The sequence below is a fragment of the Podarcis pityusensis genome (genome assembly GCF_964106645.2).
Source record: "Podarcis pityusensis genome assembly, chromosome: 7".
NCBI classification, from domain to species: domain Eukaryota; kingdom Metazoa; phylum Chordata; class Lepidosauria; order Squamata; family Lacertidae; genus Podarcis; species Podarcis pityusensis.
The window spans coordinates 3,511,902-3,535,866 of record NC_138031.1 but is presented as its reverse complement, the minus strand read 5'-3'; the positions used below and the strand labels follow the sequence as shown (position 1 = coordinate 3,535,866).

Sequence of the window (23,965 nt, the reverse complement as noted above, 5' to 3'; positions counted from 1 at the left end):
CCAGTACGTTTCCGAGCACAATTCAAAGTGTTGGTGCTGACCTTTAAATCCCTAAACGGCCTCGGTCCAGTATACCTGAAGGAGCGTCTCCACCCCCATTGTTCTACCCGGACACTGAGGTCCAGCGCTGAGGGCCTTCTGGCGGTTCCCTTCCTGTGAGAAGCAAAGTTGCAGGGAACCAGGGCCTTCTCGGTTGTGGCACCTGCCCTGTGGAACGCCCTCCCACCAGTTGTCAAGGAAATAAACAACTACCTGACATTTAGAAAACATCTGAAGGCAGCCCTGTTCCGGGAAGCTTTTAATGTGTGACATTTTTATGTATTTTTAATCTTTGTTGGAAGCCGCCCAGAGTGGATGGGGAGACCCAGTCAGATGGGCAGGGTACAAATAATAAATTATTATTATTATTATTACTACTACTTCTGGTAAATGAGCCACCACAACCACTAGCGGGTCATGAAAATTGGTGTCCCGGGCTTTTTGGACCTGTCTAAACATGTATTATCTGAAACCAATGGGGCGCATTGGTTGCTGATGTGAGCTTCATGGCCGAGTGGGGATTTGAACCCTGGTCTCTCAGCTCTCAGTCTGGCACCCTAACCACTATGCCATGCTCTTAATAATAATAATAATAATAATACATTTTTATTTATACCCCGCCCTTCCCGGTTCAGGGCAGCTAACAACAAATTTAAAACACTTAATTGTAAAAGTAGCATAAAGTACAGTATAAAAACACGAATAACAATGAAATTCAAAGTTCAGAGATCAACTTAGGGGGAATTCATCTAATTAATATTAGATAATCACCAGGGCTAGCTGGCTGAATTAGTCCTACTTGGGCCAGCAAGGAGGCCAGGGGAGAATTAGCTGTGGGGTCTCAAAGCAGGTAATTTTCATAAAAGGGGAGGGGGAAGGAAGAGAAGGGAAATAAAAGATCAAGCTGAATTCAAATTAAAAGCCAGGTGGAATAGCTCTGTCTTACAGGCCCGGCGGAAGGAGGTTAAATCCTGCAGGGTCCTGGTCTTATGGGACAGAGCATTCCACCAGGTTGGAGCCATCACTGAGAAGGCCCTGGCCCTGGTGGAGGATAGTCTGACTTCCTTAGGGCCTGGGACCTCTAAACTATGGTTATTCATGGACCTTAAGGTCCTCTGCAGAGCAGAACCGGGCCCCCAAGCTCCTGTCCTAGGCTACCCAGGGGCTTTGAGGCTGGAGGCAAGGAGGGAGGGGAGTCCTTTCTCCTCACCGGGGACGTGAGGGTCTTCCAAGCCGGTGGGGATTTTCCACTGGTCGACCTGCAGCTTGAGGGCGTTGACCTCATCGATGTCTCCAGGGACTCTGCAGAAGGGAAGAAAGGGACACCCCAAAGAAATAGAAGAGAGAGACTCGCAAGGTTAAGAACAGTGGGTGATGGACTAGAAGGGTCCTTGGCTTGATCCAGGTCTCGTCTTACGCTCAAGAGCTGCTTTGCATGTAACACAAGGCCAAACCATTGTTTAGTTTGACTGCACGAGTGTGAGGATTCCCAGAGCCAAGGTTATGGCCTCATCGCTCCTCTCCCATGTCCCCCGCTGCTGTACTGCTGTGAGCTAAACCATGGGGTATATCAGAATGCCATATCAACCATGGGTTGCACCAAACCTTGGTTAGAGCCTGTGGTTTGTCTGGAGCAAGAGAAATCACAACCCCAGCTTCAGACAGCGTGCTAAGCGAAACCGTGGCTTAGTTAACAGCAGGGCAGGAAGAGGAGCAAATTGGCCAAAATCTCCTCTGACCATAGCGTTGCTTTTTAATCTGTTTCTTTATTTGCAACAACACGGAAACCGTGAAAAACACATATAGAATTAAATAAAACAAGAGACGAGAAGGGGGTAAGAAATTCCAATCCGGTCACATTGCCATTTCAGGATTCACTGTGATGCTAACAATAGCCAATGGAAATGTGTTAATATTTGTTTCTGTATGGACTATATGGAACTGGCGGAAATGACTGGTAGAATCCGTGACCAGGGAGAAGAGTCGGTGGAAGAAGATTGGAAGAAATTCAAAGATTATCTGCAGAAACATTGCAAAATTAAAGAATGTTAGAGTGATGTTGGATTGAAATTAAGTGGCTTCTAGCTATGCAGGCTTTAAAGTTATATATAGATCAAGATTAAGGATTAGGATTAAAAAAGTTAAAAGAAATGGAAAATTGGCTTTTAAGAGGTAAAAATTTAATGTTATATTATATTAAGATTAAGGATTGGGATTAAAAAAGAGGGAAAGAAATTGCTGGACAAACAAATTGAACTGGAATACAAAAGAGGGAGGTATGAGGAGGTCCAGAAAATAAGTAAATTTTAAAGTGGTGATGAAAAGGTGGCATTGTTTTTAACTGTTTTCTTTTTTGTCTTCTGTTTTTTTGTTTTCTTTTCCATTATGTATTGTGTATTTTTGAATTGTGTATTTTTCTTTTTTTTCTTTGTAATTCTTTTTTATTGATGTGTTTTTTTTATTGGAAACTCTAATAAATATCATTAAAAATAATAATAATAATAATATTTGTTTCTGTAGTCTACCCAGCGAAAGACCATGGGCAGTGGCTGTGTTTGGCTTAGGGCTGCGTGCGAAGCAGCTCACAGCCTCAGGGCCAAACCAGGCAAGATGACCTGTTCAATTTCCATCACCTCTCTGAAGCTGCTATTTGCATTTTGGGGGCTGACTCCTGCAGCTCAACTCAACTCTTCTCCTTCCCCATCTCACGCCACCCCAAGGCTGCTATTTATGTAATGGAGAAAGCGTGTCACATCTAACTTGGTCTAATGTGGATTTTATGGCTTCTGGGCAAAGCTCAAGGGGCAAAGGCTCTTGCAGACCACCGGGCATGGAGTTTGCCCTAAAATACCGTATTTTTCGCTCCATAAGGCGCACCGGACCATAAGGCGCACCTAGTTTTTAGAGGGGGAAATCAAGAAAAAAAAATCCGCTTCTCCCAGAGCTTCTGGGGCTGCCGTGGGGAGCCCGGGTTCCCCCCCGCCAGGCCCAAAGAGCAAAGAAGCCAAGACAGCAAGCGGGATCCATCCTGACTGGAGAGGTTGCGCGCGGCTAAAGAAGCCAAGACAGCGAGCGGGATGGATCCCGGCCGGAGGAGCTGCGCGCAGCTATGGCAATACCCCCACCTCCCGCAAAAGCCCACAGGTGCCACACACCCTTTAAGGAGCATGCTGCTCCTGCGGGCTTTTCTACGAGGAGGGAGAAGGGACTGGTTGCGTCAGTCCCTTCTCCCTCCTCGGGGAAAAGCCCTCAGGAGCCGCGCAGAGCTCTTGGGGGCTTTTCCTGCGTGCGTCCCCCCTGCATTTGCTCCATAAGACGCACACACATTTCCCCTTACTTTTTAGGAAGGAAAATGTGCGTCTTATGCACAAAAATACAGTAAATGCTAAAGGAGCCAGCAGACTGGAAGCCGGCTCAACTGTTTGCCCCAAGGGCGCTGCCCCAGGGCAAGGTGGGCCTTACCTGAAGATGCCCTCGGTCTGGTCTCCGTTCAAGGCCAGCACCTCCTCCGACAGCCGCGTCTGCACCCATGGGAGCTGGCGGTCGGGGTACCTCTCCTTTTGCATGTTCATGATCTCTTGCAGGGAGCTGCCGAACATGGAAGGGCTGAAGACGGCGTTCTTGGCGTGCCGGATCTCTTCGATGTTTGGCTTCTTCAGGCCCTGAAAGGGAAGGCGGTCGGTGTGAGCGGAGGCACAAGACCCAGCTCAGAGAGGTGTCCCTGGGCGCTGGAATGCAGGATACGACCTAATCATGGCGCTTCTCTTCTTCTTCTTCTTTTTAAATTTTATTTATACTTTTCAGATATATACATTTCACTTCCCCCTCTTTCTGCGGTTCCTTAAATTTATTTTTAATATCTTCTGCATATCCAAATTAACTTGCTCATTTATTTCTCAAATATATAGACTCTTGTATGGCTGCAGGTTTTTACAATAATCCTGCCAGTGTTTTTATCTGTTTACAATTTATCCATAAATATTCAATAAGCCATTGCCATTCTTTGATAAAAAGTTTATTATCTTGATTTCTTATTCTTCTAGTAACTTTCGCCATTTCTGCATATTCCATAAGTTTTTGCATCCATTCTTCCTTTGCTGGGACTTGTTTCCATTTTTGGGCAAGTAACATTCTTGCCGCTGTAGTCGTGTACAAAAATCATTTTTTATACAATTTAATAATATGATGGATATAAGTGAGTAGAATAAGAAAGAAAGATGTTGATTGATTAAGTTAATTTTATTGGAAATTAGTATTGGAAAACTGCTACAATGAGCCACGTGGAAACTCAGATTGAGGGATTTGAGGAAGTCATTTAATAATGGTTATAAAAATATATTATAATAGGATAATAGGATAAATGTAAGTTTGTTTGTTTGTTTTTTATATTGTAATGTTTTTTCTTTTATGTTTGTTACAAATTTGAAAAACCAATAATTTTTTTTGGAAAATAAAATAAAATAAATCATTTTTTATACAGTTACAGATGGGTAGCCGTGTTGGTCTGCCATAGTCGAAATAAAAAAAATTCCTTCCTGTAGCACCTTAAAGACCAACTAAGTTAGTTCTTGGTATGAGCTTTCGTGTGCATGCACACTTCTTCAGATACACTGAAACAGAAGTTACCAGATCCTTCTATATATTGAGAAGGTGGGGAGGGGTATTACTTAGAAGGGTGGTGGGAATCGGAGATTGGCAGATAGCTGAGATGAGCCTGTTGACGACTCTTAACGACTGTAATAGGTCTTACAGGAAAAGGCAAGGGGTGAGAAGGTGAGAAATGGCTTAGTCATGTATAATGAGATAAGAATCCGATGTCTCTGTTCAGACCAGGTTTCTCCATTGTTTTAAGTTTGGTAATGAGTTGTAATTCAGCAGCTTCTCTTTCCAGTCTATTTCTGAAATTCCTTTGTAGTAAAACAGCTACTTTGAGATCTTGTATAGAATGTCCTGGGAGATTGAAGTGTTCTCCTACTGGTTTCTCTGTTTTGTGATTCTTGATGTCAGATTTATTTTTTTATACAATTTAGGTAGTTCTGTCCCTATAATTCCCAGGCGCTTTTAACGGTGCCCTTGACATGCTGGACTCTTTGGAGACCCATGATGCCTTGTTGTTGTTCTTTAGTCGTTTAGTCGTGTCCAACTCTTCGTGACCCCCTGGACCAGAGCACGCCAGGCACTCCTGTCTTCCACTGCCTCCCGCAGTTTGGTCAGACTCATGTTCGTAGCTTCGAGAACACTGTCCAGCCATCTCGTCCTCTCGCATGACGTCTATCGGGCTGCAAACTAGAATCCTGACACTGAGGGAGCCAGGAAAGGGTCAGAGAGGAATAGGAAAGGACGAGGAGGGAACAACCTTTTTCAAAGTTCCAGGACACATTTCAACCAAGCGGAAACGCTGAAGGAAGAAATCTGCAAGCCAGCAATGGCTTGGCGGCTAGAGTGTTGGACTAGGACCTGGGAGATGTGGGTTCGAATCCCCGCTTGGCCATGAAGCTCACTGCACGTGGCCTTGGGCAGTCATTCTCTCTCGGCCTAGCCTACCTCACAGGTTTGTTGTGAGGATAAAATGAGGAGGGGTAAACTATGTGTGCCACCTTTGCCTTTATTTGTTTTATTTATTGAAGTCATAGAATCATAGAGTTGGAAGAGACCACAAGGGCCATCGAGTCCAACCCCCTGCCAAGCAGAAAACACCATCAGAGCACTCCTGACATATGGTTGTCAAGCCTCTGCTTAAAGACCTCCAAAGAAGTCGTTAGTGGTTTGGGGATAGGTTTTTTTCCCCCAACTCAAAGAGACTCACGAAACAGCTGGAGATGCCAGGAGCCTGTTTAACACCTTGGTAAGTTGTTGGGAAGGATGCGGGTGGCGCTGTGGGTTAAACCACGGAGCCTAGGGCTTGCCGATCAGAAGGTCGGCGGTTCAAATCCCCATGACGGGGTGAGCTCCCATTGCTCAGTCCCTGCTCCTGCCCACCTAGCAGTTCAAAAGCACATCAGAGCGCAAGTAGATAAATAGGTACCACTCCGGCGGGAAGGTAAACGGCGTTTCCGTGTGCTGCTCTGGTTCGCCAAAAGCGGCTTAGTCATGCTGGCCACATGACCCGGAAGTTGTACGCCGGCTCCCTCGGCCAGTAAAGCGAGATGAGTGCTGCAACCCCAGAGTCATCCGCAACTGGACCCAACAGCCAGGGGTCCTGAAATATACTCGGAGTGTGGATTTCATGCTCTTTATTCAGCTCAGAGTAGTGAGGAATGGAAGTTCCCCTGAAATGTCTGCTTTATATACATTATTTACACAATGGGCCCCACTTGATTGGCTAATTATGGGATTCTCCTGTAGGCCAATCAGGTTGCAGATTCACTTCCACCTGGAGTTGAATTGGGTGGCTCCTGCGCACCAATCAGACTGCTGCATTCTGGGTCCTATTGTTCTAGGACCAATCAGACTGCTGCATTCTGGGTCCTATTCAACTCAGTACGTAACAGGTCCCTTTACCCTTTACCTTTATGGGGTTGCTGGAGGCTTTGCAGAAGCAGATCTTGGGGAGAGGCTCAAACACGGCAGCCAACGGCCAACTCAGCATCTTCACCCATTCCTTTAAAAAAACTCTTTGAGAATCTGCAATGGACCTGGGACAGCTCACTCGGTAGAGCATGATAATCTTAATCTTAGGGTCATGGGTTCGAATTCCACCCCGGGCAGTGCGCGGGGGTCGAACTTGATGACACTTGGGGACACTTCCAACTCTACGATTCTGCAATTATTAGCTCCATGAGCACACTCCAAATTGAGGCGTGTGAGAAAAGCCTTCTCTGCGCAGCCATCCAGCCTTCGGCCACAGAGGGGCAGCAGTGGTCTGGGAGGGAAGGAGGAGGAAGAAGGAGCTGAGAAGGCTGGTTCAGAAGAGGCAAAAGGGCAGCTTTGCAGAAGGACAGGGAGGAGAGGGTGCTGCTGGAGGAGGGAATAAACAACAAGGGCATCTTTTGCATGGATGCAAAACCTCCAGGGGGACAGAGTGAGGGCAACACTCTCATGCTGGGAGGGGTCAACACAGTCCACGTGAACAGAAGGAGGCAAGGACGGAAAGCAAGGTCAAGGAGTGGAAACTGGCTGCTTATAAGGGTGTGTGTGGCAGCAATGGTGGATATAATGTTATTATGTTTTTATATATGCTGTATGCTGCCCAGAGTGGCTGGAGAAACCCAGCCAGATGGGCAGGATAGAAATAACATTACTATTATTATTATTATTATTATTATTATTATTATTTTAAAAATAATTTTGTAGGGTTGGAAGGGACCCCAGGTCATCTAGCCCAGGGGTCAGCAAACTTACCACACCTCGGGCCGGTGTCTCCAGTGCTGATAACGCAGCGGGCCGGAGGGCGGGTGAGCGTGTGCCCATACACGGGCGCACACGCTATTTCCGGCGCACTTCCGGGTTGGAGGAGCACCAGAAATAGCTTGTGCGCATGTGCACGGGCCTCCTCTGATCCGGATGTGCACCGGAAATAATAGATGTACATGCGCAAATAACGCTTGCGCATGCGCATAAGCTATTTCCAGTGCTCCTCCGACCCGGAAGTGGGCAACCGCGCAGCGCAGCATCACTACTAAGAGTGGGTGGCGGCAGCAGGCGGCAGGGGTTGCCGCGGGCCGGATAAACGAGTCCCTTGGGCCTTATCCGGCCCACGGGCCTTAGTTTGGGGACCCCTGATCTAGCCCAACCCCTAGCAGTGCAGAAATCATTGCTAAATACTGGTAAGCCCTGGCAGGTGCCCCCCAAAAAACTTCTGTTTCAAAACCTCTAAGAAAGAAGAGCCTTCACCTTCTGAGAGGGTCCGCTCCACTGTCAAACAGTTCTCGCAGTCAGAAAGAGTCCTTCTGAATGTTCTTCCTCATTTCGCTATAGTTTATACCACGGGCAGAGAAATTAATCATTCGGAGGAGAGGTTGACACTGCCTGCCAACTGGTTGGTGCCCTTGGGAGACAGACTGGTAGGGCAGAGTGCTGGGAGGTCGACAGTAGGGGGCAGCAGAGCAAAAGACAGCCGGAGTCTGCTACTTCCAAATTTGTCTGTCTCTTCCACCTCGACTTTAAGCTCACAGAGGCGAAGGTGGAGGAAGCTGACAGGCAGGGCGACCCATTGGGCTGGTTGGCAGCAGGTGGGGGCTGACTGGGAGCGGAATGCTGGAGAGGCAGTGCCCCACTGGACCCTCGTGGACCGGCACCCACAGGCTGCCCCTCCAGCCCAGGTGCAGAAGAAGATCCCAGAGGGATTGCAGGAAAGGCTGGCATCTGTCCTGCCACTGTATCCGTCTTGTTCATTGTGACCCATTTGGGGAGCTCGTTGTGGCCTAGAGCACCATTCTAGGATCTGGGTGACCTGCGTTCAAATTCTGCTCTTCGCTGAGTGACGCTTGGGCCAGCCGCAGTCTCTCTGCCTAAGCTACCTCCCAAGCTTGTTGTGAAGATAACACGGAGAGGGACAGAACCATGCACGCCGCCCTGAGCTTCGTGGAAGGTGGGATCCAAATGCGATAAAATGAAAGTAGATTCTGTGGCTGCTCGGACTTCACAGCCCTGAATCCAGAACAGAAACCCAGCCCTGGGATCTCCTGTGTCCGACTCTTTGGGGTTGGGAGGTTTTAGGGGGGAGTGCCATGACTGCAGATGGTGGCCAAAGACCTAGATCGATGGTTCCCCCAAAGGGGGTGGCTACACCCACCAGGCAGTGGGATTACCAGGGTGGCTGCTAAGGAGCAAGGGGGCAGCAGGGGGCGCTGGAGGTGCAAACAACTATTAGACTTTGAAAAGCTGGCATGGCCAGTTCATCGGTTTTTCAGAATTCAACTAAATAAGTGTGAATTGGGTTTTGTCCAAATCATTGCCACTGCTCTGAATTCAACTGTGTTATAAGGTTAAAGGCAAACACATATTCATGACAAATGCATGTTAATAACGTGAGCAAAATCCCCTAAACCTGTTAGTAGCGTGTGCTGGGAAAGGGCTGAGTGCTGGACATACACGTGGGTTCAGATGTGCACTTTGTGACGATGCAATATTCTTCACTGCAGTTCAACCTGTTTCGGAGTTTTTAAAAACCTGCAAATTCTAAAAAGTCAGGGGGAAATCTAACTAACTAAGGAAGCAACTTGAAAAAGAAGCGTGTCTTCGGGCTGGGCGATATATATCACCCAAAACTGGTTTGAAGTCCGCACCGTGATACCTGTTTCATAATTTTTCGGCCTGGCAGTGTATCACAAATCATGACGTGTATTTCTGTGCGATATGCAAAAAAAACACAATGTGGGGAAAACTATGAAGCCAGCCAATTCCTCTCCCTACCGCCATTTCTGTTTCGGTCATTGTGATATATTGTGATGCTTAGTGGGTGATATATCACAATGTTGAAAACCAGATATCGCTCAACCCTAGTGTGTGTGTGTGTGTGTGTGTGTGTGTGTGTATACAAACACACACACATGCCTGTTTTGAACCCCTGCAAAGGAACATGCAGGGGCAATTGCACTTTCCACTCATTAACTTAGGGAGTAATCAAGCACGGCGTTCTCTAGAGCTACAAACAGGAGCTGTGCAAGAGTAGTACTACCTGTAAGAACATGAGAAGAACCTGCTGGATCTAGAACAGCTCCAGGGAAACAAGGCCAGTCCGGATGTAGCCCCACAGTGCTGTCCCAGCTCTTCAAGGCTGGGCCAACCTTCCGGCGTCTCCTCCTCACCCGCTGCCCCTTTAAGCGGCTTCACTCCTTCCTTGACTCAGGCTCAAGCGGAAAGGTCAGCGGGGGGAGCTTCCCCGTGAAAGGCTCTCTTTGTGGTTCCACCTCCTTGTGGGTCTCTCCCCCACAAAGGAGCCTCAGGCTGGCTAGATCTGGGTATTCTCCTGCTATGAAAGGAGCCCTTTCTTAAAATGGCCGGATGCAGGAAACAGGAATGCCAGCGTCTCAGCACTTCTTCCTGTTCCGGGGGGTGGGAGAAGAACCCTGCCTGGTCTGTAGAAGGAGACCTTCAAGCCCTTCCTCCCATCTCTAGATGTGATGGGACAGGAGCTCAGAAGCCCCTTCTCCGTCCTCTCCAACACCATGGAGTGAAGAGGATGACACCGCTATTCTTTCTTTCTTTCTTTCTTTCTTTCTTTCTTTCTTTCTTTCCTTGGCAATCCCTCATAGCCAAGTAAGATTTTCTTCCATAAACACGGTTTTAACAGTGAGTCCGTAAGTAACAGTTATGTGGGTGGCGCTGTGGGTTAAACCACAGAGCCTAGGACTTGCCGATCAGAAGGTAGGCGGTTCGAATCCCGGTGACGGGTTGAGCTGCCGTTGCTCGGTCCCTGCTCCTGCCAACCTAGCAGTTCGAAAGCACGTCAAAGTGCAAGTAGATAAATAGGTACCGGCGTTTCCATGCACTGCTCTGGTTCGCCAGAAGCGGCTTAGTCATGCTGGCCACATGACCCGGAAGCTGTATGCCGGCTCCCTCGGTCAGTAAAGCGAGATGAGCGCTGCAACCCCAGAGTTGGACCTAATGGTCAGGGGTCCCTTTACCTTTAAGGTGCTACTGGACAATTACTTTATATATATAATTGGCAGACAGAGAAGCAGAAGTACCTTATTTTCATTATTATTATTATTATTATTATTATTATTATTATTATCTTTTTTATTTCTACCGCTCCGGCGGGAAGGTAAACGGCGTTTCCGTGTGCTGCTCTGGTTCGCCAGAAGCGGCTTAGTCATGCTGGCCACATGACCCAGAAGCTGTACACCGGCTCCCTCGGCCAGTAAAGCGAGATGAGCGCCACAACCCCAGAGTCGGCCACGACTGGTCCTAATGGTCAGGGGTCCCTTTACCGTGACTGTGGAGGCCAATTCTGGATCCACACATCCTTCCACAATGGGGACATAGTTTTCCGGGCGGGAGTTGATCATGGTGTGGATTTGCCAAGTGTGCCTTCCTCTTAGCACATTTCTCCCCTGCGTCCTGAGTTCGAGTGTCTTCAAAGCCCATGGCACCTTTGGTAAGGGCTGTTCTCCAACTGGAGCGCTCACAGGCCAGTGTTTCCCAGTTGTCGGTGTTTATACTACATTTGTTTAGATTTGCCTTGAGAGAGTCTTTGAACCACTTTTGTTGACCACCAGCATTACACTTTCCATTTTTAAGTTCGGAATAGAGTAGTTGCTCTGGAAGACGATCATCATGCATCCACACAACATGACCAGTCCAACGAAGCTGATGTTGAAGAATCATGGCTTCAGCACTGGTGATCTTTGCTTCTTCCAGTATACTGATATTAGTTCGCCAGTCTTCCTAATCCAGCGAGTGGGTGACAGCGCTATGGATGGCTGCTAGCCACAATGGCTGTGCTCTGACTCCCCAGTTGGAGGAAGCAATGCTCTTGATCCTGCTTGTGGATTTCCCACTGGGGCAACTGGTCGGCCACAGTGAGGATAAGAGACTGGACTAGATGGGCCACTGGCCTGATTCAGCAGGCTTGTCTTATGTCATCATCATCATCATCATCATCTTCTTCTTCTGAAGAAGTGTGCAAGCACACGAAAGCTTATACCCAACTTAGTTGGTCTCTAAGGTGCTACTGGTGCTGTGGGTTAAACCACAGAGCCTAGGACTTGCCGATCAGAAGGTCAGCGGTTCAAATCCCCGTGACGGGGTGAGCTCCCGTTGCTCGGTCCCTGCTCCTGACAACCTAGCAGTTCGAAAGCACATCAAAGTGCAAGTAGATAATTAGGTACCACTCCGGCAGGAAGGTAAACGGCGTTTCTGTGCACTGCTCTGGTTTGCCAGAAGCGGCTTAGTCATGCTGGCCACATGACCCGGAAGCTGTACGCCGGCTCCCACGGCCAATAAAGCTAGATGAGCACCGCAACCCCAGAGTCGGCCACGACTGGACCTAATGGTCAGAAGTCCTTTACTTAAGGTGCTACTGGACAATTACTTTATATATATAACTGGCAGAGAGAGAAGCAGAAGTACCTTATTTTCCTTTTTTTAAAAAAAATTATTATTATTATTATTATCTTTTTTCTTTCTTAATCTCTTTCTTTTGATAAGAAGTTTAGATTAATGTTTTAGTTTGAGGGGGAAAGATATTTGATAATAAGCTTTGTATTCTTCTTTATACTCTAACAAAATTTCACAGATCGGTAGATCAAATCCACACCCAAAAACTAGACAGAAAGAGAGGATGGCAGTACCTTTTTGGCGCCGGTCAATGCTGCTTTCTGGAGCTTGCTGTAACAGTACTTGGCGTAAGTGCTTATTGCCACCCCTAGAAGAGAAGAGAGAGAGAGAAAGAAAGCAGCAAGTCAGAGCCAGGACAACCCACAAGGCCACCCCAACAAGAAAGAGACCCGGACAGGAGAAACCCCAGCAGCGTCCTCAAGAGACGCCATCAGAGCAGCCTTTTCCAACCAGCCCCTCTCAGCCTTCCTTCGAGAAGCTCATTTCCGGCCACGGCGACCCGAGACGGACCTTGGCAGAGCAAGTCCTCCGGCGAACCCCTTGCTCCGGCCGTGAGCTCGGCAAGAACCGCGTGCGAGCGACATGCAATGGCATCCGGACTCCTGCAGGACTCGCTGTCTCCCTCGAAGCCACTTGCCACCCTCCCATCCCTCCAGCGCCGCTACCAGTACGTTTGGCTCCCAGTACGTTTCCAGACACAATTCAAAGTGTTGGTGCTGACCTTTAAAGCCCTAAAGAGCCTCAGCCCAGTATACCTGAAGGAGTGTCTCCACCTCCATCGTTCTGCCCGGGCACTGAGGTCCAGTGCTGAGGGTCTTCTGGCCGTTCCCTCGCTACGAAAAGCCAAGCTACAGGGAACCAGGCAGAGGGCCTTCTCGGTGGTGGCACCCGCCCTGTGGAACGCCCTCCCATCAGATGTCAAAGAGATAAACAACTACCTGACATTCAGAAGACATCTGAAGGCAGCCCTGTTCAGGGAAGTTTTTAATGTATGACATATTAGTGTATTTTTGGTCTTTGTGGAAGCCGCCCAGTGTGGCTGGGGAAACCCAGCCAGATGGGCGGGGTACAAATAATAAATTATTATTATTATTGTTATTGTTATTGTTATTACCAAACCCGCCCTGACATGGCCTCTCCTCCTCCCAGAGGGAAGGGGTTGTGAGCGGGAGCAGCTTCCCGCAGCAGCAGGGAAGCGTGTTGGGCTCCCTGCTCCTGATTGCTTCTGCTGCCGCGGCCAAGCCTTCCGGCCGACCAATAGGGCCGGCTGGAGGGCGGGGCTAGCCGCATCTAAACGGCCGCGGTAGAGCTCAGCTCCCAGCCTGTTCCTGCTTCCTTCGAATCTCCCGCCTTCCATCCCTCTTAGGTCAGCTTCTTTTTGCATCTTGACCTTGCTATGGACTTCGGTTGGTCACCTTGGTTGCCCAAGGGGCCTGGTAGGACTTCTTTATTCATTTGGCAAACTGGCACCAGCCTCTTGGTTTTTCCACCTACCTCCTAGCAACTCATGACAACTTCTGGTATTGGGGGTTAGGCATTGGAATATGTGTGCTGTGTTGGAGGATGGGGTATGGGCCATCATCTACCCCTCCTCTTTTGGGTATTCCATTAAAGGAATCCGGCGGTCGTGGATCCTGTCCAATGCCCTGCTGGTGGCTAGGGCCATGGCACGACCCCCGGCGACGTCATGGGGGAGCTTCCAGTTGTACAGTCATACTTCAGGATGAATATTTTCGGGTTGCGCTCCGCGTTACTTCCGGGTTTCACCGCTCGCGCATGCGCAGACGCTCAAAATGACGTCACGTGCACGTGCGGAAGCGGCAAAACACGGCCTGCGCACGTGCAGACGTGCAGTCGCGTCTTACGTTTACTTCATGATGCGAACAGGACTCTGGAACGGATCCTGTTCGTATCCAGAGGTTATCACTGTATTTGCATCAAAAAGCTCCTCCCACTGGTTGTTAACCCTGATATGACTCCCGGCTGTGCAGGGTGGAGTCTTGTATTGCTGTTTCATCCAATGCCTAAGCCACTACTACTCACATGCTGTAACCAATAAAAGTTACGGCCTAATTTTGCCCATTAACCATGCAGGTATCGCAACTAAAGCATCCATTGCAGATCGCCCTCTGCACCTTCACAAAAAGCCACTACACTTAAGGGAGAGAGTAAAGTCGTAGAATTGCAGTTGTAGAGTTGGGAAGGAAGCATAAGGGATATTCAGTCCAACTCCTGCAACGCCCAATGTGGGACCCACGACCCTGAGATTATACGCAAACCTCACCAGGAAAATCACTGGCTCTTATTGCACTCAACCTTACAGTGCACACTTACTTTCCTTTCAACTCATCTCTGCCTTGGATTAAGACAGATCTTTAGAAACACCTTATAAACCTGTAACCTTAATTAGCTACCACTGGACAGGCTACCCTTCCAGATGTTCTCCAGATGTTCTAGACTCCCATCAGCCCCAGGCCACACGGCTACAGCCATCACTGCCTGAAGCCCCTCGACCACAGCTGGAACACTTGCAAACACTGAGGTCCAGCTCCAAGGGCCTTCTGGCGGTTCCCTCATTGCAAGAAGCAAAGCTACAGGGAACCAGGCAGAGGGCCTTCTCGGTAGTGGCACCCGCCCTGTGGAACGCCCTCCCATCAGATGTCAAACAACTACCTGACAAAATAAGAAAAATCCTTCCAGTAGCACCTTTAAGACCAACTAAGTTAGTTCTTGGTATGAGCTTTCGTGTGCAAGCACACTTCTTCAGATACACTGAAACAGAAGTTGCCAGATCCTTCTATATAGTGAGAAGGTGGGGAGGGGTATTACTCAGAAGGGTGGTGGGAATGGGAGATTGGCAGATAGCTGAGATGAGCCTGCTGACGACTCTTAACGACTGTAATAGGTCTTACAGGAAAAGGCAAGGGGTGAGAAGGTGAGAAATGGCTTAGTCATGTATAATGGCTTAGTCATGTATAATGGGATCAGAGATCTACAACCTCTCCTGGACAATGACAGTTCTCTTTCTCAAGCTCTGGGAGGAAGACCTTTCATTGCCTACAGACAGCCACCCAATCTTAAACAACTCCTAACCCACAATAATACTACAACCAGACTTAACACGGACACTGGCACCAGAGCCTGCAATAAACCCAGATGCCAACTTTGCTGCCACATACACCCGGACAACACCATTACTGGCCCCAACAACATCACACATACCATCTCGGGACTATTCAATTGCTCATCATCTAACATTGTGTATGGCATCAAATGCCAACAGTGTCCTTCAGCTCTCTATATTGGACAAACAGGCCAAACCTTACGCCAAAGAATAAATGGACATAAATCTGACATCAAGAATCACAAAACAGAGAAACCAGTAGGAGAACACTTCAATCTCCCAGGACATTCTATACAAGATCTCAAAGTAGCTGTTTTACTACAAAGGAATTTCAGAAATAGACTGGAAAGAGAAGCTGCTGAATTGCAACTCATTACCAAACTTAAAACCATGGAGAGACCTGGTTTGAACAAAGACATTGGATTCTTATCCCATTATACATGACTAAGCCATTTCTCACCTTCTCACCCCTTGCCTTTTCCTGTAAGACCTATTACAGTCGTTAAGAGTCATCAGCAGGCTCATCTCAGCTATCTGCCAATCTCCCATTCCCACCACCCTTCTGAGTAATACCCCTCCCCACCTTCTCACTATATAGAAGGATCTGGCAACTTCTGTTTCAGTGTATCTGAAGAAGTGTGCTTGCACACGAAAGCTCATACCAAGAACTAACTTAGTTGGTCTTAAAGGTGCTACTGGAAGGATTTTTCTTATTTTGACTATGGCAGACCAACACGGCTACCTATCTGTAACTACCTGACATTTAGAAGACATCTGAAGGCAGCCCTGTTCAGGGAAGTTTTTAATGTGTGACATTTTAATGTATTTTTAATCTTTGTTGGAAGCTGCCCAGAGTGGCTGGGGAAACCCAGCCAGATGGGCGGGGTACAAATAATAAATTACTATTACTATTACTAAACACAATGCCTAATGAAGAAAACTGGTGCGTTGCGATAACAACATCCTAGGCTCCCCCAGCGAAAAGAGGAGTAGTTCTGCAGATATACCGGGTAATACTGAAGAAACGATGTGATAATAAGACGACTTATATGACCAAATCGGGAGTGGTAGTAGCAATGCAAATGTCAGACAAGGATTGGAAAAGATCCCGCAACCTGCTCATTTTTTGTGTAAATGCAAAGGGATTTTATTTGAAGTGTTAACGCTATGGTATTTGACCCCAATTATAATGAAGTAATTTGCTAACAACTGCCCAATTACTGATCGTGCAAAAGCGGAACTCTATAAAGGCACCTACAGGAGGGAACTGCTGGAGGCAGTATGCGTCCGAATGACAGTTGCTGCGAATGGCAAGCGCTGTGTGATTGTCATTGTGTGAGTGAGTTGACTGCCCCAGTAGTATGAGACGGATTTCCGTTTTTAATGCTAATTTAACCAAAATACAAGCGAGCAACCAGGGAGGGAACCTGAATACTTATTTTTGCTACGTATTTCTTTGGTTTTTTTCTGTACTACCTGCTATGAAAATTCAATAAAGCAGTAAGTTTATACCCCTCCACAAAAAAGGCAGTTTTGTGCCTTCATTGCAAACCGCCAGGTCTTTATCATTCCCAAGAACCTTTGGGAATATTAAACACATTGGTTTAAGTTCATGGTAGTAAGGTAAAGGTAAAGGGACCCCTGACCATTAGGTCCAGTCGTGGCCAACTCTGGGGTTGCGGCGCTCATCTCGCTTTATTGGCCGAGGGACCCGGCGTACAGCTTCCGGGTCATGTGGGCAGCATGACTAAGCCGCTTCTGGCAAACCAGAGCAGCGTACAGAAACACCGTTTACCTTCCCGCTGGAGTGGTACCTATTTATCTACTTGTACTTTGACGTGCTTTTGAACTGCTAGGTTGGCAGGAGCAGGGGCCGAGCAACAAGAGCTCACCCCGTTGTGGGGATTCGAACCCCCGACCTTCTGATCGGCAAGTCCTAGGCTCTGTGGTTTAACCCACAGCGCCACCCGCGTCCCAATAAGTTCATGGTGGAGAAACCTTAAATAATGCAAGAGGGGCTCTGTATTCTCTGATACCCTGCTATGCAATCATCGGAACGGGTTATCCAAATTCTTGCAAACCAACAAGGCAATGAAGCCCAGAAGCTGCCTTGGGAATGTCATTTCCTGGAAGATCACGAACCCAGCATGCGGACAGCACCGTGGCTAGATTCCCGTAGGGATTTCGGATGGCCAAATCCCACACGAGAGAAAATCCATCCACAGAGTGACCTTCAAGTCACCCTGGAGGGCTGTGAGCATGTGACCAAGAGCTCTGATCTTCCTGAAAGGGTGGCTATTAATATGCTGGCCGCACAGGCCCCCTGCGACTGGTAATCCAATTAAAGACACAGCCTTGCTCACAGAGGAGCATCTTGGGCAGCAGAAATGCCGTGTGGTGGCGGCAGCGGCAGCTAACAGGCAGGGACCCTTTGACTCCCAGAAGTCACGTGGCCAAGTGCGCTTCCGTGCGCTGCTCTGGTTCGCCAGAAGTGGCTTAGTCATGCTGGCCACATGACCTGGAAGCTGTACGCTGGCTCCCTCGGCCAGTAAAGCGAGATGAGCACCGCAACCCCAGAGTCGGCCACGACTGGACCTAATGGTCAGGGGACCTTTACCTTTAAGTGAATATTTAAAATCAGAAGGCGGTGGTTCCTTTTAAAAACAAAGGAGAAGCTTTGGGGCTCCAGTTAAGTCCCACCCGGAGGATGAGTCCCCAGGACAGCTCTTCCACCTCAGCAGGAAAGCTGTGCAAATCGATTTCTGTGGATTTCCTGGGGTGTGGGAAAATGCAGAGAGACAGCGGACCTTTTGGGATAGTCAAATCCAACCAGCATAGCACTCTTGTGTCTCTTTTCCCTACCTCAACAGCCAAGATCACATTCCTTTCCCTTTAGGATGCAACTAGGAGAGCTGGAAAGGCGAGGTGGGCAGAAAGAGAAAACAGCCAGAGAGGCAAATATTTGCAAAGCAACCACACATCAATTTTCTCATGGGGACCGAAGGCACAGTTGAGATCTGAAGTGAGATGACAAAGGGCGAGGGAAGCCTTGGGCAAAGCCGGGGCTCTTAATTTCCGCTTTGATCGGTGGCGCTGGCATTGCTACAGGTGCCATCGATAGTCCTCTCCTCCATCTCTGTGAATTTGTCCAATTCTCTTTTAAAGCTGTACAAGTTGCTGACCATCACCTGTGGGAGGGAGTTCCGCAGTTTAACACACACTGCTGACTGGGGAAGATTATCGCCACTGCCAGTTCTGAAGACTTGCAGCGGCTGCCGTATTAGCTACTGAGCTAAGTTTCATAATAAATAATAATAAATTTTTATTTATACCCTGCCCTTCCCGGTTCAGAAAACCGGGCTCAGGGCGGCTAACAACAAATTTAAAACACTTAATTGATACTACAAAAAAACCAGCATAAAATACGGTATAAAACGTGAATAACAATCAAATCAAAAATCAATTTAGGGGGGAAATCCATCCAATAAACATTGGATGATCACCAGGGCTAGCCAGCTAAATTAGTCCTATTTAGGCCAGTGAGGAGACCAGGGAAGAATTAGCTGTGGGGTCTCAGAGTGGGTGATCTTCATAAAAGGGGAGGGGGGGGAAGGAAGGGGATTAAAAGATCAGGCTAAGTTCAAATTGAAAGCCAGGCAGAATAGCTCTGTCTTACAGGCCCGACGGAAGGAGGTTAAATCCTGCAGGGCCCTGGTCTCCTGGGACAGAGCATTCCACCAGGTCGGAGCCATCACTGAAAAGGCCCTGGCCCTGGTGGAGGATAATCTGACTTCCTTAGGGCCCGGGACCTCTAAACTATGGACCTTAAGGTCCTCTGCAGGGCATACCAGGAGAGGCGGTCCCATAAATAGGGTACATTAAACCCTGTGCACCTTCAGACCAGGATACAATAAAGCCCATCTCACCCCATATCCCGAACCCTGTGCTCTCATCAGGACGTCCGTTCCATGCAGAAGGGAATACAGATTCTGTCCATCCCTAGCCTCAGATCTACCATTGCTCTGGAAAAGCAATGCAGAAAGAGACCTCGCCTGCTCTGAACCACATTAAATTCCTTGGGCGTTTGAAAATCCAGGACAGTTCTTTCTCCAGACATCTTCCCCACAGAAAAAAAACAAATCTGGAGCTCGCCAGGGAGGTCTCCTTGTGAGCAGGGTCGGAAGGGGTCAGCTCCCCCAGTGCCGGCTGTCTTGGCAAAGCCTTGTTTGTTCCGCTTGTCTTCCTCTGCTTCTTGGGATCTCTGGGCGACGCTGACACATCGATGTGTCCAGGGGCTGGGGAAGAGGCAAGATCCAGATCTGCCAGAAAGGAAGAGGACAAGGGTCCCCGGTGCTCAGTCTAGCTAGGATCTCCATCAAAGGGCCTCCAGAGCAAGGCACAGTGACTAACAGCAGCAGGAGCACAACAGTGATATTTCCAGTGGCTTTGGAAAGAAGCAGCTGCTCACCGGGAGGAGACGTCAAGATGCAAAAGCAGTAAGGACACAAGGAGAGATGGCTGGATCAGGCCAGGGACCCATTGAGTCCAGCACCCTGTTCTCACAGTGGCTGACCAAAGGGAAACGCAGGATCAGGATTCGAACACAGGAGCAGTCTCCCCTCCTGGTATTCAGAAACATTGCTGCCTCGAACCGCAGAGGCAGAGCACAGGTATCAGGGCTACCGGCCATTGAGTGCCCTCTCCTCCTCCATGAATTTGCCCAGTCCTATTCTATTCTTTTATATGCCTGTTGTCTTTGTCCATGGAGTTTTCTTGGCAGGGATACTGGAGTGGCTTGCTGGTTCCTGCTCCAGGTGGATCATGTTTGGTCAAAACTCTCCACTATGACCTGTCCATCTTGGGTGGCCCTGCATGGCATAGTTCATAGCTTCTCCGAGTTATTCAAGCCCCTTTGCCATGGCCATGAAGGAGTGTTGGAGGAGACTCTTGAGAGTCCCATGGACTGCAAGAAGATCAAACCTCTCCATTCCTAAGGAAATCAGCCCTGAGTGCTCACTGGAAGGACAGGTCCTGAAGCTGAGGCTCCAAGACTTTGGCCCCCTCATGAGAAGAGAAGACTCCCTGGAAAAGACCCTGATGTTGGGAAAGATGGAGGGCACAAGGAGAAGGGGACGACAGAGGACGAGATGGTGAGACAGTGTTCTTGAAGCTACCAGCATGAGTTTGACCAAACTGCGGGAGGCAGTGGAAGACAGGAGTGCCTGGCGTGCTCTGGTCCATGGGGTCACGAAGAGTCCAGTGGCGTAGCGTGGGTTGTCAGCACCCGGGGCAAGGCAAGTAATTTGCGCCCCCTAACCCTAACCCACAGAAGTTGCGCCCGGTGCGGCCAGGCCCCCCTGCACCCCCCACGCTACGCCACTGGAAGAGTCGGTCACGACTAAACGACTAAACAACAACAACACATGCTATTCTATTCTATTCTATTTTAATTTGAGTTCAGGATTTTTACATACATTATATTATCTCCTTCCAATTTTTAAATTTCACGTACAATTTTTTCCAATATCCATTGGAAGGGTTCAAACAATTATCCTCAGCCACAGGCATAGCGTCTTTAGTTTCCACCGAATGTCTTTTGTTCCAGTAACTTTTATCCATTGAAGATAGGGGTGCCATCTGTTCCTTATCGTGGTGGACTTGACCTTCCACGTTGTTTCCTGTGACGTGACTACGACAATGTCTGACTGAATAAGTTCAAACAAATAACTATTCCATGCCTCTACTGTCCATTTTTCTCTATCTTTCCAACCTAAAGCTATCGGTGCCTTTCTTGCTAATATCATAGCTTTGAAGGTAGACTGGTCACCTTTCTCTATAGCCGTGTTTCCAAGTATATCCATTGTCATGAAATCAAAGTCTATTGAAAGCTTCACTTCAAAAATTTCATTAATAACCTTTAGGATTTTAATCCAGAATGCCCAGTCCTCTTTTAAAACCACCCAGCTTGATGGCCATCATGATTTCCTGGCAGAGGGAATTCCACAGTAATTCTGCACTGCACAAAAAGGGACTTTCTTCCACCTGGGAAGTGATATATCAAGATTTGAAGAGAATGTTGAAAATGACTTTTGTTAAAAAAAACCAGAAGCTATGATTTTGAAAGGCACAGGACTTAACGGGTTTACCATGCAAAAGACTTTGTTCCTGCATCTGAGAGTGGACGCCAGGCCAAGACCATCCCATCCCTATAGAAGGAAGAAGCCAAGGCCAGAGAAAATAAAGGAGATTGGCAAAAACAACTAATGAACTATGCAGGACATATTAGATAATTTGAAACCCTAGAAAGAAAAAGGACAATGTTCTCTTTTTTTAAAAAAAAGGGGGGGGGGACGTTTAAGTCATATTTTGCAAGCTTTGTGTATAGGTTTTTACATTAGCTGAACTTTTAAAGGTTGCTTGTAACAACATGAATAAGGTTTTAAAATGGGATAGTTAAGATTTTATGGATGTGCATGAATAAGTATAAAATAATGGGGGAGTGGAGCGAAGTCAATGAAGATGTATGATTTAAAATTTTGATTGTGATGTGTTTTGGGGGCTTTTGTTATTATAAAATTAATAAATATATATAAAAAAGAGGGACTTCCTTCCACCTGCCCTGAAAATCTGCTTGGACACGGTAAAAGGGAAAATCTTGCTTGTGTACGGTAAACAATGGCTTATGCAAGAAGTGGGGAACCTTTGCCACGCTGAGGGTTGCATTCCCTTGTGGGCAGGTCTCACAGGGCCGAACGCCAGTGGAGGCGAGAAGGGCAAGTGGTGAAACATGGGTTGGGCGGATGCGACTCTTATTCTGCAGTTTCTACAATGAGCTACACTGGAGCTTTGCAAAGACAAACACTTCCCTCTCCATCCAAGAGGCACCATCGCATCCAGGTAAAAGCACCTGAAGAGGGTGCAGAGTTTGGCAAGGGAAGGCTGTGACTTGGGGACATGTAGCTTGAGAAGGTGCTGGAGGAGACTCTTGAGAGTCCCATGGACAGCAAGAAGATCAAACCTCTCCATTCTGAAGGAAATCAGTCCTGAGTGCTCACTGGAAGGACAGTTCGTGAAGCTGAGGCTCCAAGACTTTGGCCACCTCATGAGAAGAGAAGACTCCCTGGAAAAGACCCTGATGTTGGGAAAGATGGAGGGCACAAGGAGAAGGGGACGACAGAGGACGAGATGGTGGGACAGTGTTCTCGAAGCTACCAGCATGAGTTTGACCAAACTGCGGGAGGCAGTGGAAGACAGGAGGGCCTGGCGTGCTCTGGTCCAGGGGGTCACAAAGAGTCGGACACGACTTAACGACTAAACAACAGCTTGAGAAGGCGTGGCCTGAGGAGAGTCCCAGGGGCCAGGTAGAGAGGTTTGGAGGGCCACACCTGGCCCTGAGGTTCTCCCACCCCAGGTTTGGGCTTAACCCAGAGGTTCCTAGAGTGATTTCCCAAATTGGGAACCCTGGGGGGGGGGCATTAAGAGCCAAGGGGCCGCAGGACAGCGCTGGAGGCATGAATATCAGACTTTGAGAAGCTCATATCACTAGATCAAGTTCATACATGTTGTCAAATTGATTGCAATAAACATTTTAACTAGATTTTGAATAAATGTATAATTAATTATTACCGGTTTGGATTTTAATGTGTTTATTATCTTCCTTACTGGGTCATGCAAACTGCTATTCTGAATAATATAAAAAAAATTCCTTCCAGTAGCACCTTAGAGACCAACCAAGTTTGTTATTGGTATGAGCTTTCGTGTGCATGCACACTTCTTCAGATACTATTCTTTAGAATAATGTTCTTTAGAGGGTAAGGTAAAGGTAAAGGACCCCTGGACGGTTCAGTCCAGTCAAAGGAGACTATGGGGTTGCGGAGCTCATCTCACTTTCAGGCCACAAACAGCTTTCCGGGTCATGTGGCCGGCAGGACTAAACCACTTCTGGCACAGCAGGACACCGTGACGGAAACCACAGTGCACAGAAACGCTATTTACCTTCCCACCAGAATGGTACCTATTTATCTACTTGCACTGGCATGCTTTCGAACTGCTAGGTTGGTAGGAGCTGGGACAGAGTAATGGGAGCTCGCCCCCTTGCAGGGATTCGAACTGCCAACCTTCTGATCGGCAAGCCCAAGAGGCGATTTAAACCACAGCGCCTCCTGCTCCCCTCTTTAGAGAGTAGGGGGCACTGGGAATGTGTTTATGGAACCAAGGAGACAGTGGCCCGAAAAAGATTTGGGAACCACAGGCTTAAACCATGACCTCTGCCCAGAATGTTATGACTTATGGGGAGCAGGGACGCGCTTGCTGGGGGGCACGAGGTGGGGCTTATGGGAGCAGGACAAGGAAGCCGACTTGGAGGAAAAGTTCCTGTGCTCAGGACAGACTTCTGCCTCCGCTTACGCTGCAGCTTTTGGGTCTTTGCACATGAAACTATTACTCCGGAATGCCTTCCCACGTGAAAAACGAAGGGTAAGGTTACTGATCTCCAACAGGCTGGCCTTTTTCCTTTTTCAAAAAATGAAAGAGTGGGAACGTCTCCTGTTCCAAGCTTCCACCCACAGGCAAAACCAGGTCTGGAAACCCAAACAAAAACTCCTTTTCAGCCCTCTTTGATCGAGCCAGAGAGCGGAGAGTTTCTCCTTTCACGGTCTCTGGGGAGCAGGCTTTTATGTTCCTGCGAATGGTGCAACTGATTCCCCGAGAGGTGGTCTCTCTGGGCAGGAAACTGAAGCTGTTGCAATGCTCAGGACGGGCTGCAAACCTGCTAGCAATAAAACCATCCGACTTTTAATG

At 48.1% G+C, this 23,965-nt stretch overlaps 1 protein-coding gene across 3 annotated transcripts in view; it reads right to left on the bottom strand.

The window, feature by feature from the left end:
* ARHGAP39 (Rho GTPase activating protein 39) overlaps positions 1-23,965 on the bottom strand; it is a 205,491-nt gene that overhangs the window by 11,191 nt on the left and 170,335 nt on the right. For all 3 annotated transcript variants that reach the window (XM_081012535.1, XM_081012534.1, XM_081012536.1), the window contains 3 exons: positions 12,276-12,349; positions 3,502-3,701; positions 1,250-1,341 (listed from right to left, as the gene is read on the bottom strand). In XM_081012535.1, coding sequence (XP_080868661.1) covers positions 1,250-1,341; positions 3,502-3,701; positions 12,276-12,349 — 366 coding nt within the window. The remainder of the gene's footprint in view (positions 1-1,249; positions 1,342-3,501; positions 3,702-12,275; positions 12,350-23,965) is intronic.